Here is a 16,784-nt window from a genome sequence, read left to right as displayed (position 1 = left end):
TATTTCATCTAGGGATCTATTTGTGATAATATGAGGGTTTACATGCAATCACGTAGACACAGTATTATACTGCATATATGATGTCATCACATAACAATAGCTTTATTAAAATACACTTTTGATGTGCAGTTGTTTTTAATACATTCTGAGAATAGCGATGACTAGTGTAAAAACATTTATGCATATTTAACATGTTGTGTCGCATAATGTTGATGACTACACATGATTACAAGGTGTGTTAGATGCATTAGTTGCTGCACATGTTGCTGATTCATAAAGACACTACAGAAGTATGTTCAGTTAATTCCTTTTTTCTTCGTGGCTTTTTGTAAGTGAGGCAACAAGTTGGATGAGATGATGTTCAGTTTGATCTCACAGAAAACAACAACATGGACCGTAAGGTGCTTTATGCCTCACTGAGACAAGACCAACTGCTATCATTAGAAACACTGTGGGCCTCATTCATGAAACACGAGCAGAACTCATTTCTGTGTAGGCTTCTCTCTCTCTCTCTCTCTCTCTCTCTCTCTCTCTCTCTCTCTCTCTCTCTCTCTCTCTCTCTCTCTCTCTCATTTATTTGATGCAAAATACAATTATTACAATCTTAACCTTTTTCAATTTTGATATGTTCATATGTTAATGTCTTTTTCTCTGATTTCTCTGATTGTTTGCTTTGCAGGATCATGTTTGACTTCCCTTTTGTTTTTCTTTCTTCCGCCATGTTCTCTTTGTTTTTTTCTCTTGCACACATGAAAGATCACATTAAATTTTCTTTCAAGGAAAGATTATCATGAGAGACTGTTGATATTATGATTGGACAGATAAATTAAATTCTCTTCTCCTCAAAGGGCTTTTGAGGCAACCATTCCAAAAGCACAGGCAAGTGAGTGTGTGTGTGTGTGTGTGTGTGTGTGTGTGTGTGTGTGTGTGTGTGTGTGTGTGTGTGTGTGTGTGTGCGCGCAAACTGTACACTTCCCCATCGTCTTGTCAGACCTTTGAAAATAGTGTTAGCAGTGTGATTATGACACTATTGTGTGTTTTAGTTGTATTAAATTGGATATTAATGTTTACCTGTATCTGGTCTGGTGGGGGTTTTTGTGTGTGTGTGTGTTTTTTACAATTGGAAAGTCACAGACCTCTGCAGTCCTGCCAATGTTGAAGTGCCATTTGAGATCCCTGCATTAGCAAATAGAACTTTGCTAATACTTTGTCATACTTGACATCGTAAAGTATGTGGGACTGAAAATATTAGAGATACTAATGAGTGAAACCCATAAAAGACCTAAGAAATTCTGCATACCTGTGATATGGTGCCATCTTCTGTCAGTACATTTTATTATTTGACATGTTGGATAGTCTTGAGGGGATATTGTCTTAATTGCGAAGATAATTATGAAGGGTTTTTGTTTGTTTGTTTGTTTTTGCTGTTTTTGTTCTTTGTTTTGTTTTTTAAAAGACAAATAGGCTATTTAGTTGTCTTTACTGTATTTAAATTTACTTTTTTAAATCTAATACAATAACTTAAGTTGGGATTTTTATTAGTTAATTTGCAAATATGCAAACGAAATTTAATCAAAATTATGATGTAAATTAAATTAGTTAATCATATTCCTTAAGATAATTTTTCGAAGTATATTTTTTTTGCAAATAATTAAGGTGGGTATTGAACGCTGAATATTCGAATTAATTTATGTATTTCAACCCAGGATTTCAACATGTAAAAAGAGTGAATTTAATGATAAAATAAATGTTTCAGAATACTAACTTGTGCGACGTCTTTTTTGTAGCCGTGTTTTTCAAACGGGCAATGTGTATGGCGACTGATGATGACGTCACCAACGTACGACGTACGTTGGACTGTGTGAGGACCTCGCGGTGCATGGTTTGGAAACAGTACGAGGATTTCTTTGAAACAACAATAAAGTCACCACAGGCATAAATACTCGTATACAGGTAAAACACTGTTATACATTGTGCATTTACATGCGATAGACAGAAATGAAATATGAATTAAATGAGCAATCCGTTCATTTGTTGTCTTACGTTTGTTGCGCGTTCAATTGCGTTAACAGCTTCTTTTAAGGCTGTTCTCAACTTTTTGATATATTGTGACTGTCAGTAAATTACTAAATTGTTTTACTGTCTTACACATGCATAATGCATGTTTAATATACACTAATATGACCAGATTTCTGTAATGGAAACCGGGGACATTTCCTAGTTCAGTGTTCAAAATCCCATTGAAATCTCACTTGTGATTATCTATGAATTTAACAACAGGGACAATACATTTTTATGAAAATTATTACTAATTATTATTATACTATTATTCTAATTAATAATTATTATGATGCCTGTAAGAAAACCCTAGCTGGTTTTAATACAATTCACCAAAAATCTGTTTTACAAAAATGTAAAACAATCCTGCACACTGTTTAGATCCTGTTATATAGTGCCTACAAAATAGTTTTACTTTAATTCAGCATGAATAAGTTAGCATGAGACTACTTTGAATGTAGTTTGTCAGCTCTTAGTCAATGACAAGACACCAAAAACGGGGAAAATATTAGTAAAGGAGTAACAGTAACTTCAAGCCTTTGAAACAACATAAATAGGATTATAGAAATAAAATTGTTTTGCTTTTATATTTATGCATCTTGAAAGTAGCCACAGGTTTCCTAGATTACAGCTGTGTACATTTTTCATGAGCAGCATTGAGTTCCCATGCATGCTGAATAGTTCTCTGCACAACTGTAGTACGGGTGGTTGGAAAATGCCATTCCAATCTGTTATGTCCCATCAGCGCTCGTCAGCATGGAGACGGATCTTTATGATGAGTTCGGAAACTATATAGGACCGGAGCTGGACTCTGATGAAGATGAGGAACTAGATGCAGAGGACCGGGAGGCTGATGAGGTGTGTCTAAACTACATAAAATCCACAAAAATAACTGCCAAAAATTATGTTTTATGTGCTAGTTGCAAGACAGTGTATGGTGGGATATAAGATTTGTTTTTCTTATTACAGGCAGATGAGGATGATGATGATGAAGACCAGGCTGAGGTTGATGAGGAGGGTGGTGGTATGGAGGTGGTTTTGCATGAGGATAAAAAGTATTATCCCACAGCTGAGGAAGTTTATGGTCCTGAGGTGGAGACCATCGTCCAAGAAGAAGATACACAACCATTGACAGGTAACAGACATGCTGATCGAGTTTATGCACTACATGAACACCCAGTGCAAAATCCAATTTCTCTGATTTGATTTTCTCCTCAGAGCCCATCATAAAACCTGTAAAGTTGAAGCAGTTTACTCTGATGGAGCAGGAGCTTCCAGCCACAGTCTATGACATGGAGTGAGTTCAGTATTGTGTTGATTCTCTCTCTCTCCCCATATGTTTGAATTGCATATTCTTACATGCATGTCTGTCCGCAGGTTCCTTGCTGATTTAATGGACAGCTCAGAATTGATCCGAAATGTCACTTTGTGTGGACACTTACACCATGGCAAGGTAAAAGACATTATCATGCTTATTAGACAAAGGTGACAAATCTAATATTCATTATGATGATTTCATTCATTTTTTCAAAATGCATTTATCTCCCCATCCCAGACATGCTTTGTGGACTGCCTCATTGAACAGACTCATCCTGAAATCCGCAAGAGAGATGACTCTGATGTAAGTATATAGATAATGAATATAAATGTTTCGGTAACACTTTACAATGTTCATTAGTTAACATTAGTTAATGTATTAACTAGGGCTGAACGATATGGACAAAATTTCATATCTCGATTTTCATGCCAGATATCTCGATATCGATACAATACTATATATATATATATATATATATATATATATATATATATATATATATATATATATAAATACAGAATCTGAATTAAAATGTGTTTGATTTAAGCCTACATTTCAAAATTTTGTGTCAGAAAATGTATTGTTTTTAAGCCTTTCGCACGTACGATCACACGTAATCAGTCTAGGCTGGTCCCTGGAGCGTACGATCAAGTGCATCACATGATCAACTGCTAAATTCAAATGTTGAATTTAGCCAGAGACAGGCACGCTCAGAGCTGTCATATATCACAACTTTTCAGTGTTTTCAACCACATACTGTTTATTTTAGGTTTCAAACATATAAATTCACATAAGTACTAAAAAAACAATACATTTAGAGTTTGTAAAATACACACTGATGTCTATGGAAGAGGTAATAATAATCCTTTCCATTATAATTCGACATGTTTTATTCATATCAGATACACATTGTGTAAGTAACTTCAATGTTTACTCTATTCTATTCCCAGTTCACCAGCCACTTACTTTTAAGTATTTTGGGAGAAGTGGATGAATTCACGTGTTGTAAACATAGAGGTTGTAAATCCAACAGATCCGATTCTCTGAACTGCGTCTGCGGCACAAACTAACACGGCGGCGCCCATCGCGCATACAGCTCAACTAACGCGATCGTTATAAAGGTGTTTAAACAACAATATACTTCCACTTGCATGTATTTGACAATCGGAATATCAGATGCCATTCATGCAATAGCTAACACATTTGTGAATATTCTGAATAAAAAAGGAAAAATGACATAAAAGCAGATCATCATTCATTCAGCGCTGTTGCTGCTGCGGTGTGTCACGTGACAAGCAATGACGCGTCACCATGGAAACGCCGCCCCCCCTCTCACAATATAGTTCCCACGTCCCTGGTAGTGTGTGCGCGCTGGCTTTAGCGGTGCATTCAAGGGCACTCGTAAAACTGATGTTTGTTGTGACTGCCAGAGTTGTATGCAGGGCGAGCGCGGAGAGGGGAAATCTATATCGTTGCTTTTTTCGATAGTAATATCTTGAAAGTTCATATCTAGATATAGATACGATAACGATATATCGTTCAGCCCTAGTATTAACTAACATGAACTAACCATGAGCAATACATTTGTTAATATTTGTTAACGTTAGTTAAAAAAATACAGCTGTTCATGTTAGTTCACGGTGCATTAACTAATGTTAACAAGATTTTAATAAAGTATTAGTAAATGTTGAAATTAACATTAACAAAGATTATTAAATACTGTATAAGTGCAGTTCATTATTAGTTCATGCTAACTAATGTAGTTAACTAATGTTAACTAATGTTAACTAATGAACCTTATTGTAAAGTGTTACCAATGTTTCTTTGCACATGCAGACAGAGGCGTCCTGTTTTTAAGATTGCATGCCATATTTGTTTAGCACTACAGTCATGCAAAGGATATACTGAAATATTTATGTTATTTTTTGCAGCTACGATACACAGATATCCTCTTCACAGAGCAAGAGGTAAGAAATGACTTGTGATAAGATTACAAGCAAGCATTTATCTTGTGTTCTCATGGTATTCATAGTTTCATTCAATCATCTTTTTGTGTTTCCTCATAGAGGGGAGTTGGCATCAAGAGTGCTCCTGTAACCATGGTGCTACCTGACTCTCGGGGCAAATCCTACCTCTTCAACATCATGGACACGCCAGGTACTCCCTCTTCCCTGTGAAGTAGCTAACATCCACAGAGGTGTAAAGAGTACCCGAAAACCATACTTAAGTAAAAGTAGAGATACCTCACAGTGAAAATGACTACATTACATTACATTACTTAAGTATTTTACTTGTTCTGAATGTAGGCTTAAAGATGCACTAGTCAACACCTAAGGCTGGGCATACACTGTACGATTTTAGTCCGATTTTGAGCCGAACTTTGACACGTGCAACTTTTTTTTTTTAGTCTAGCCGGTTTTCATGCGTCGTTTGTCGTGCATTGGGAAGTGTTAGGCGATAAACCTCTCCTGACCAGCAATCGGATGGTCGGGTGAATTTCTGGCATGCCAGAAATTTTGGTCGCCCCTCGTGAGGGTATCGCACAGTTGAAGCAGAGCTACGAACCGATTGCCCTAAACTCTGTGTTTTTCCCTCACTGCACCTGCGCAACAACAGAAATTAAACTTTAATTCTGCAAGAAAGAAAACGAAAAGAGGGAGATCTTTAAGTTCTGTAGCTATCAAACTAGCTGCAATTTAGCAAACTGTTGCTTACCTTCAGTTCGTGTTGCAAAATGGATAAACCATATTACCCACGTCTTCCTAGCCACCTGCGTGTACATATACACCGGCGCCACTTTTATTAATTTACGTGATCATTAATTTACTTTTCACTTTATTTACTCATTTATTTAATGTTTACTTAATTTTATTATCACAGGAAATCTGAATCGTTGGTCTGTGGTCTATGGTCTGTCTGCGCTACCCGGCACGGGGGTTTATCGTGCATATTTCACACGTATAGTGTGAGCAGACAACTCACAGCTCGACGATCGGACCGTATAGTGTGAGCACATAAATCTTGAGCTTTGGTTTTACATCCCATGAGATCTACTTGTACATTGTGAGTTGGTAACCTTGCTGAAATTGCAGAGAAATCACACTGTGTATGCCCGCCTTAAGAGACATGCCATTGAAAAACAAGAAACAGCTGGACATGCTGGTTTTAGCCTCATCACTGGCTACAGCCACGTCCTCATCTCATATATGAAACGCCTGCGATGCACAACTACCTACTAATGTGCTCACATTCGTGTAAAGTAGCCTTGAAATGCACAAGATATAGTACCTTCATTGCCCTGTAGATGGCGGTATCGCTTCTTTTGTAACAAAGTGCTGCAGAAAAAGTTAGGTGCCATGCAAAATGTAATGAGTAGTTGCATTACTCAGTAACTAATTACATTATCTCTTTACGCCACTGCTTATCTGTTTAAAATTTCACTTAGTACACTAAGTACACAGTATATTTGCACAGTACTGTGCAAAAACAAGTGACTTATATCTTATACGCCTCTTCAGGTCATGTGAATTTCTCTGATGAAGTGACATCTGCAGTCAGACTGTCCGACGGCATTGTGCTTTTTATCGATGCTGCCGAGGGGGTGAGTTCACATTCACATACACACATACATGGTTTTCTGCTGATGTCAAGATTTTCGCTTCAAGACTGTCATTAGTATGTCTTTGTTATTGAAATTCAAGAAATAAATCATTGTCTAGGCTTAATATTATATTGTATTTTTCAAATGAAACTAGCTGTTATAAAAAGTATAAACTTTTTAGTGTGTTTTTAACAGTCTGTTTGCATGTGTTCAGGTGATGCTGAACACTGAGCGGCTGATCAAGCACGCAGTGCAGGAGAGGTTGGCCATCACTATCTGTATTAATAAAGTAGATCGTCTGATCGTGGAGCTCAAGCTGCCCCCTACTGATGCCTACTACAAACTTCGCCACATTGTGGATGAGGTCAACGGCTTGCTGAGGTACTCTACAATACTTAAAAGAAAACATTTTTGTAGATAAAGCATGCTATTTGAGACCAATCCTAGAGCTAGAAGCCTAGAACTATTTGTATTTCATCAGCTCATATTTTAGCTTATAGCTGTTGAGCCTCATGAGTTGAATTGTTTTAGCGAGCAGTTTTGTCTGAAATACTAGAGATTAAATCTCTCTGTTTCTCTCTCTGGCAGCACATACTCCACAGATGAATCTGTGATTGTGTCTCCCCTGTTGGGAAACGTGTGTTTCGCTTCCTCGCAATACAGCATCTGCTTCACTCTTGGCTCCTTCGCCAAAATCTATTCAGACACCTACGGTGAGACATACACAAACCTATAGTTCAAATGCATACTTAATGATTTTGTCTGAAAACATAAACTTTTTTTTACTCTTTTGTTTTACAGGTGATATCAATTACATGGAGTTTTCTAAAAGGCTGTGGGGAGACATTTACTTCAACCCTAAAACGTGAGACAAAAAGACATTTTGAGTAATGGCAGCATTTTTTTGTTGTTGTTGTTTCTTTTCTTTTTTGTAACTGGTTGTGTTCTGTGCCTATCAGGAGGAAATTCACAAAGAAAGCCCCCAACAGCAACTCTCAGCGCAGCTTTGTTGAGTTTGTGCTGGAGCCGCTGTACAAGATTCTTTCGCAGGTAAGATGTACACTCAAATTTATTCATGCATCATTAACTTGGGTAATATTTCTACACATTCAGACTGATGTAGGCAGTCAAACACGCACACATATCCAGGCTCTGCAACTGTGTTGTGTCTGTAGGTGGTGGGGGATGTGGATACGTCTCTCCCTCGTGTCTTGGATGAGCTCGGCATTCATCTGACAAAAGAGGAGTTAAAGCTCAACATTAGACCTCTGCTACGTCTCGTCTGTAACCGCTTCTTTGGAGAGTTTACAGGCGAGTGTCATTTTGTGCTGCTGTGCTATTGCGTTGAATTATAGTTCTTGACCATGTGGGGTGTGTTCGGTCTAATAATGTGTGCAAATTCAACAGGCTTTGTGGACATGTGTGTGCAACACATACCTTCTCCTCAGGGGGGAGCCAAAGCCAAGATAGAGCACAGCTACACAGGGGGACTGGATTCAGACCTCGGAGAGACAATGTCTGAGTGTGACCCTGATGTAAGTGTGGGATCTACAGAGGTTGTTATCAAGTGTTTTGATGTTGAACTTGTAAGAGTTTCCATCCCTTGTGTTTAAGAGAACAAAATCATCACGTTATACACTACTGTTCAAAAGTTTGGGCTTGTAAGATTTTTGTAATGTTTTTTAAAGAAGCCTCTTATGCTCAACAGGGCTGCATTTATTTGATCAAAAATACAGGAAGAACAGTAATATTGCAAAATATTATTAAAACTTTTAAATGTTTTCTGTTTTAATATATTTTAAAGTGTAATTTATTCCTGTGATGTCAAAGCTGAATTTTCAGCATCATTACTCCAGTCTTCAGTGTCACATGATCCTTCAGAAATCATTCTAATATGCCAGTTTGGTGCTCAAAAAGCATTTCTTAAAATGATCAATGTTGAGAACAGTTGTGCTGGTTAACAGCTTTTGATTGGTAGTGTATGTGAATATAAATTAGCACAAAATATAAATGGAAATGGAAGTCATTGCTATTAGGGAAGCAACTATAGCTCTTCTATTAGATAAATAATAAATAGCTTGTGGTTTAGAGCACACAGACAAAACGCTGTGGCTGATGCTTTATGTCTAGGAGCGACAGCTTGTCAGGCAGTTCTGGAGTAACCAATCATTTTGATGACAAGCTAAGGCTCCAGCATTTCAGAATGACCAGTCCAAAATGTTGTATTTTCCTCTCTGAGTCAATTACTCAGTCACATGACTTTTTTGATGGCCGTTTCTTGAATTTATCCAGTAAATGTAGTTAACGCACATATCATCTTACTGAATAAAAAATAAAAATGTATCCACCTCAAGCAAGCCTACAAAAAAGTACTAAGTCAAACTTGTTTTCCTGTCTAAGGGTCCACTGATGTGCCACACCACTAAGATGTTCAGCACAGACGACGGCGTTCAGTTCCACGCGTTTGGTCGAGTCCTGAGTGGAACCCTGCAGGCGGGCCAGCCGGTGAAGGTTCTGGGAGAAAACTACAGCCTGGAGGATGAGGAGGACTCACAGATCTGCACTATTGGACGCCTTTGGATTTCTGTCGCTAGGTGACTGTCACACTCGGACATTCTGATAATAAGCTCATTTTTTGCTTGCATCATTATACAGCAGTGATTCTCAATGCTTTTTGACTCCATGTCCACAAAAATTTTTGAAGGCTCTATGACCTTTCCAGTTGTTAATTATTTACTGGATAAGTATTAAAGATAAGGATTTTTTAAAATATTTGCACTCAATTTCTACCCCATAAATTATTTTAGAGCTTGGCATAAAAATGCCCTTGTGGTTGTATGATTTTATGAATTTACATGACATATTCAGGTCTAGAAATCGCACTTTAAAAATTAGGCTTCTCCTTACATTCAGGTTTTTCAAGACAAGTTTGTTGTTGACAGAGGTGAATTAAATTAAGAAATATCTTGATTTTTAGTTTTGGCTTATTTTAAATATTTTAAGTAATCTTGAGACCCCCTTGGATGTTTGATGAGCCCCCCGGTTGAGAAACACTGTTATATACACTGTAAAAAGTTCTGATTAAAACAAAGATTACTGTAACTGTTTTACAAGAAAATACTATCAGTTTTTCACATTTAATTCATTGTATTATCTGCCGTTCCTTTGTAAATATTGTTGACTCGACTTGACTCAAAGTTATGTTTAATGTGTTTATGCAAGGTACCAGATTGAAGTGAATCGTGTTCCTGCTGGTAACTGGGTGCTGATCGAGGGCTGCGACCAGCCTATCGTTAAAACGGCCACAATCACAGAGCCCCGTGGAAATGAAGAGGTGGGAAAGAGAGAGAGAGAGATATCTATTTGAAACTAAGCAGTGATCATTTATGAGGGATTGGATGTTGAATGTGCTTTGCATTGTGAATAGGCTCAGATCTTCAGGCCGTTGAAGTTTAACACTGCGTCAGTGATAAAAATAGCTGTGGAACCAGTCAATCCCTCAGAACTGCCCAAGATGTTGGATGGACTCAGAAAAGTCAACAAGAGTTATCCTTCACTTACAACAAAGGTAACACACTTTAGAACAACTCACGCTACCAATATTGTTTTAAAGCCATATTTCTTTTGTGTGTTAAACCTTGAGACCAAACTAGATGCCGCATATACTTGAGTGGCAATGAGCAGGGTTACTTGATAACATTTCGGCTCTTTGTTTAGTGTACAGAGATGTATTGCAACCGTTTTACTGACTTGTTTCGTATTAATCTGTGCTGGTTTCTTTGTGTGTTCAGGTGGAAGAGTCAGGTGAACACGTGATTCTTGGCACAGGTGAGCTGTACCTGGACTGTGTAATGCACGACCTGCGGAAGATGTACTCTGAGATTGATATCAAGGTGCTTTTTTGCTCTCATACAATTTTCCTTTTACTCTCATCCCTTCTTGCCCTCTTCACTTCATTTACATGTGATTTATCTTTGACTTCTCAATAGGTAGCTGACCCTGTGGTGACTTTCTGCGAGACTGTGGTGGAGACATCCTCCCTGAAGTGTTTTGCTGAAACACCCAATAAAAAGTGAGGAACAAACTTTCTGTATCTCAACACCACCTTTTAGAAATCCAGTTTTGTTGAAATGTGACCTGTAAAAGTTTTGACAGGATAACAAATTGGTTCAGATATGTTTGTCTCATTTGTTACTCTGTGTGTGTGTGTAATTGTCAGGAATAAGATCACCATGATTGCCGAGCCGTTGGAGAAGGGTCTAGCCGAAGACATTGAGAACGAGGTGGTGCAGATCACATGGAACAGGTAGAATAACATCTCAGAACTATAGAAAACGTATGGGTTATATATAACACAAATGTGTCTCTCTTAGCCAAATACAAAAAAAGTTGGAAATTAATTTGAAAATTTTTATTTGCCTCTCATACAACATCATTTTGCATTGCTCTGGTGTGAGGCCCTTAAGGGTTAAAGGGTTAGTTCATCCAAAAATAAAAAATTCTGTCATTAATTATTCACCCTCCTGTCTATTCATCGTATAAAGCAGTCGTGTCTCTTCAGAAACTTTGAACTTAACTGGATTATATGGATTAGTTTTATGATCAACCTTTTTGAAGTGTCAGTTGTGTAGCTATCAATGGAGGGACAGAAAGCTCTCAGATTTCATCAAAAAGATCTTCATTTGTATTTCGAAGATGAACGAAAGGCTTACAGGTTTGAAATGACATGATGTTGAGTAAATGATGAAAGAATGTTAATTTTTGGGTGAACTAACCCTTTAAAATTCCAACATAAACTACCATTCAAAATGTTGGGTTCGGTAAGATTTCGGTTTCAGACAAATGCTGTTCTTCTGAACTTTCTGTTCATCAAAAAATCCTGAAAAATCACGGTTTCCACAAAAATATTGAGCAGCACAACTGTTTTTAACATAAAATATATTAAAAAATGTAGCCCTGTATTTTAAATTGTAATAATGTTTCACAATATTACTGTTTATACTGTATTTTTGATCAAATAAATTCAGCCTTGGTAAGCATAAGAGACTTCTTTCAAAAATATTTTGTTATAAACATTACCAATCCCAAACTTTTGAATGGTAGTGTATGTGGTGCTGTTTCACCTATAATCTGTTAACCAACTTAAAACATACCCCTCTTTCTCCCTATAGGAAAAAGTTGGGAGAGTTTTTCCAGACCAAGTATGACTGGGATTTGCTAGCAGCTCGTTCCATTTGGGCTTTTGGACCTGACACGACTGGGCCCAACATCTTAGTAGACGATACTTTGCCCTCTGAGGTAATTTACACATAAGCTGACATTAATTGTGTTTGGCGAGGTTTATTTATTTTTCATTGAATCTAATACAATTCTACTGTAATTGGATTGCAAATTAATGAAATTTAGGATAGATTTAACGTCATATCGCCGACAACTGTATTGACATTTATAGAAATAGTGCCTTTGGCCATTTGAATTTGCATATCTGTTGAAGTCTTTTGGCATGGATGTTGATGTGTTATTATCTGGTGTTTGTTTTGTCAGGCAAGCAGAGGGTGTGAAAAATATTGCCGTGTGTGATTGCATGTGACACCATCTATCTATTTTTGTGAGAGGTCATGCAAGTTGTTGACCGTTGAATGACTCTAAATGATCTGTTCTCTTTTTCTGTGCGTGTTGTAGGTAGATAAAGCTCTCCTCGGCTCAGTGAAGGACAGCATTGTACAGGGCTTCCAGTGGGGCACACGCGAGGGTCCTTTATGTGATGAACGTAAGACATTGTAAAACACTTTATATGAGAGTTCTCTGTGATTTTGAAGGCAAAATGGGCGTAAAAAAAACACCATGCTGTCAATAAAATACTCTTGAATGGCAAATGAATATTTAAATGCATATCTACTATATTTCATTAATGGTTGATTTTTCACTTATATCGGTCAGTACTAGACATTGCGCATGATAATTTTCCTTGCTTTAACATTTAGATTAAACTTAATCTTTGAAAACACCAATGTAAAAACTAGGGATGCTCATAATTAACTCGTTAACTGACAGTAAGAATTTTGTCTGATTAATACGGTTTAAAAGGTAATTTAAAGTGTTTTTTCAATGTGTTTTAAAAATGTTTGCTGCATGTTTAAAAAAAATGCTACACATGTCAAATTGTGTTTTTGAGGGGGGGAAAATGTTATTCAGAATTCAGGCTTATCAGAATGTTAATAGTGGTGCATATATATGTGTGTATATATGTATATGTATATGTCTATAACAAATGTCTCTTTGTCAATCCTTGCATTCAGCAATCCGCAACGTGAAGTTTAAGATCCTAGATGCCGTGATCGCACAGGAACCGCTGCACAGAGGAGGAGGACAGGTCATCCCTACAGCTCGCAGAGTTGTCTACTCTGCCTTTCTCATGGTAATCTATCCTTTAATAGGTCTGTTTAGTCACCTCTCTTTCTTCCCATCTTCCTCTGTTTCCTTTTCTACTTAATCATTGTTTCCATTAGTCTTATTGGATGTTTCATTTAATTACGTGATCCATTAACTCGGTTCAGTAGATTAAGTTGATTATCGTAATTGGTTTCTCACTCACTCACCCTCTTTTTTTTCCCTTACTTTGTGATTGGTTGTTTTCTGCAGGCCACGCCCAGGCTGATGGAGCCTTATTACTTTGTGGAGGTTCAGGCTCCTGCTGACTGCGTTTCTGCCGTGTACACGGTGCTGGCACGCAGGAGGTAAAATACACACACAGAATGAGGACATTGCTGACTTGTCAGTAAACACACACTCGCATTAAGCAGATTGTTGCTCAAGGCAGCAAAAGTCAGCAAGTCTCTAATAAAGACGGTCTCCTTTTAGAATGAGCCTCTGACTGATCTCTTGTCTCTGTGTCCCGTAGAGGTCATGTGACGCAGGATGCCCCAATCCCTGGCTCTCCTCTCTACACCATCAAGGCTTTCATACCAGCTATTGACTCGTTTGGTTTTGAAACCGATCTCCGCACGCACACGCAGGGCCAGGCCTTTGCGCTCAGTGTGTTCCACCACTGGCAGGTACAATCGCACCCACGTTTTTTCCTTCTCTCTCTCTCTCTCTTTTGCGTGCGTTTGAATGAGTACAAGATTGTGTGTATGTATAAAATCCTGTCAAAAACACACCCATTTCACCCAACAATGAAAATAAATCCTGGTTAAATTTTGGTTTTAAAAAAATTGTTTTAGAAAGTCTTCCATTTCTTTACCAAAATATGATTTTCAGTTTTAATTTCTTATTTTAATTTATTTATTTATTTACAATTATTACTTTTATTAGGGAAAAAATGTGACATGGGCATCCTTTTGATTTTTATGATTTTTCTTTCCCATAATGACAATTTTATGGCAATTAAGCAAGCACAGTAATAGGAAAATATACATTAATTGATTGCTAAATTATTATTCCTTTATTAAATTATTTTGATTAATAATACATTAATGTATTGTTTTTTTTTTTATAATTTATTGTTTATTAAAATTGTATTAAAAGTATTCTTACGGTGAGAAACTGAGATTTACCAATTGGAAAATAATAATAGATAAATTGGTTAAAGAAATTGTATTACTTTTTTATGGCAATTAAGCACAGTAATGTGAGAAATAAATTTAAATTGATCTTTGATAAATGATTTTTTTTTTTATTACAAATTGTATTACAGTATTTTTACTACAAGTACCTAATGAGATTTACCATTTGAAATTAGTAATAGAAACTTTTTGATGCATTACTGTAATGAAAATTTGGAAGGAAATGTAGAAATATTTAAGAAACGGTAGTTTTTTTTGTATGCTGATGTAAAAATTGTATCACAGTACTTTGAACCAAGAGAATTTAATTAGAACCGCTTTTAAGAATATTGGAAATGACAAAAAATATAGTAATGAGAATTTTTGAAAAATATGCAAAAAGTAGTCATTTAAAAAATTGGCTTAATTTTCTTTATGCAAAATACGATTTCTTTCCTTTTCATTTTGGGGTAAAATGTGACTTGGACATGTTTGCATAGGATTCTCCTGTGTGTGCGTGGGTCTGGTCTGTGTGTGTGAGTTGATGTGCTCTGATGTGTTTGATGTTGAGTAGCAGAAGTTCGAGTCAGCAGCAGCTTATCTCGGACTCCCTTTGCCTTTAACACTGTTTCTGTGTGTGTGTGTTTGTCACATGGTATTAGATTTTCACGACTGTCCTGAGTAATTATTGTCTCTGCCCCTCACCCTAGATTGTTCCCGGTGATCCTCTGGATAAGAGCATTGTGATTCGTCCTCTAGAGCCTCAGCCGGCCCCTCATCTAGCCAGAGAGTTTATGATCAAAACCCGCAGGCGCAAAGTAAGAAATGTTTGACGTCTCTGAAGTTTCAATCAACTTGTTTAGTTTGAATATGCATCATATATCATCATATATCAACATCATCTCTCCTCTTCCTCCAGGGTTTGAGTGAGGACGTTAGTATCAGCAAGTTCTTCGATGACCCTATGTTGTTGGAGCTGGCCAAACAGGATGTGGTGCTCAACTACCCGATGTGATGAGACAAATGAACTTAACTTATCCCATCATTCCCCTTCAGCTTCACCGGACTTGCCCCTATTACGAATCAATCCAGTTCTGTATGATGGAATATAAAAACTGTTTTTTTATATATGCAAAGTGCTAGCAACATCAACACTGATTTCTGTTGCTGTTACCCCAGACTCCCCTAAATTAACCTGTGACCTCCATGTGCATCCTTACAGTCTTGCCCTGTTTATTTTTATATTTGACAAGTGTTTTTGTAGTATAAGATGATGCGAGGACAGGCAAGTCTTTTTGGAATGTGTCTGAAATCTCTGTAAAATCTTACATCATTTTTGTAAGTGTGATTAAAAGGATTTGGCCTGTGGATCTGTGTTTGAGTTCATTATGGATGTATTCTTTATGATATCCATGAAGGTGATAGCCATTGTACTTCTCAAGGCTTGCAGACACTTTGATGTGAAGGGAAAGGTGGTTTTGATATGCAGTATGAAAGCATGCTCAAACTTTGCAGGAGAATATTCAACACTGGAGATACTTGGGGATCATTCAGTGAATACAGAATAAAACTGAAGTACATACAAAGGGCAGGAGATGTACATCTGCATACATACGGGTAAAGACAGATTGCTTTGTGTCTGTGACACTGCCAGATGCAGAAGCAGAACTGAGGAAGGTCGACATGAGTGAAGGCCATTCGACAGACAGAAGTCTGACATTTAAGTGAATGTCACAGATGTCTTTCTGTTTTTCAGAAAGTTGTGAGAGTTGGTTATTTGCATTTATATTGAATGAAACTCAGTTCAGTTCTGCATTTAAACTAACCTAAACCAGAAACTAATAAAACTGAATAAAGTTTAAACAGGAAAATCATACAAAATGACATGAGAGTGAGTGAATGATTTAATTTACATTTTTTTAGTACTATCCCGGTTACATTATAATAAGGTCTCACTTGTTAGCATTAGTTTACATTAACTAACAATGAAAAATACTTTCATTTATTAATCTTAGTGTTAATTTCAACATTTACTAGTACATTATTGAAATAAAAATTTGTATCGATTAATATATTTTAATGGACCTGAGCTAACATGAATTAACAGTTGTATTCTTTTTAACTAACATTAACGAAGATTAATAAATACTGTAACAAATGTATTGCTCATTGTTAGTTAGTGCATTAACCATAATGAATGGACCTTATAAAGTGTTATCGTTATCCCTATAAAAAGTATATAAAGTTCAATTAAAAAGTTAAT

At 36.8% G+C, this 16,784-nt stretch overlaps 1 protein-coding gene across 1 annotated transcript; it reads left to right on the top strand.

Moving 5' to 3' along the window:
- Positions 1-1,810: 1,810 nt before the first annotated feature.
- Positions 1,811-15,889, top strand: eftud2 (elongation factor Tu GTP binding domain containing 2). Its single transcript, XM_084094563.1, has 28 exons — positions 1,811-1,953; positions 2,804-2,916; positions 3,028-3,193; positions 3,277-3,355; positions 3,436-3,511; positions 3,614-3,679; positions 5,308-5,343; positions 5,443-5,533; positions 6,895-6,977; positions 7,192-7,358; positions 7,566-7,690; positions 7,779-7,842; positions 7,937-8,027; positions 8,153-8,288; positions 8,385-8,512; positions 9,378-9,571; positions 10,200-10,311; positions 10,405-10,545; positions 10,769-10,870; positions 10,967-11,049; positions 11,197-11,283; positions 12,149-12,275; positions 12,660-12,747; positions 13,277-13,395; positions 13,620-13,714; positions 13,879-14,032; positions 15,232-15,339; positions 15,441-15,889. The coding sequence occupies exons 2-28, from the start codon at positions 2,815-2,817 to the stop codon at positions 15,534-15,536; spliced, it is 2,916 nt and encodes a 971-aa protein (XP_083950689.1). The 5' UTR covers positions 1,811-1,953; positions 2,804-2,814; the 3' UTR covers positions 15,537-15,889.
- The last annotated feature ends 895 nt before the right edge of the window (positions 15,890-16,784 follow it).

Source organism: Abramis brama (genome assembly GCF_963993115.1).
Source record: "Abramis brama genome assembly, chromosome: 1".
Lineage (NCBI taxonomy): Eukaryota > Metazoa > Chordata > Actinopteri > Cypriniformes > Leuciscidae > Abramis > Abramis brama.
This window is presented reverse-complemented; position numbering and strand designations above follow the sequence as displayed.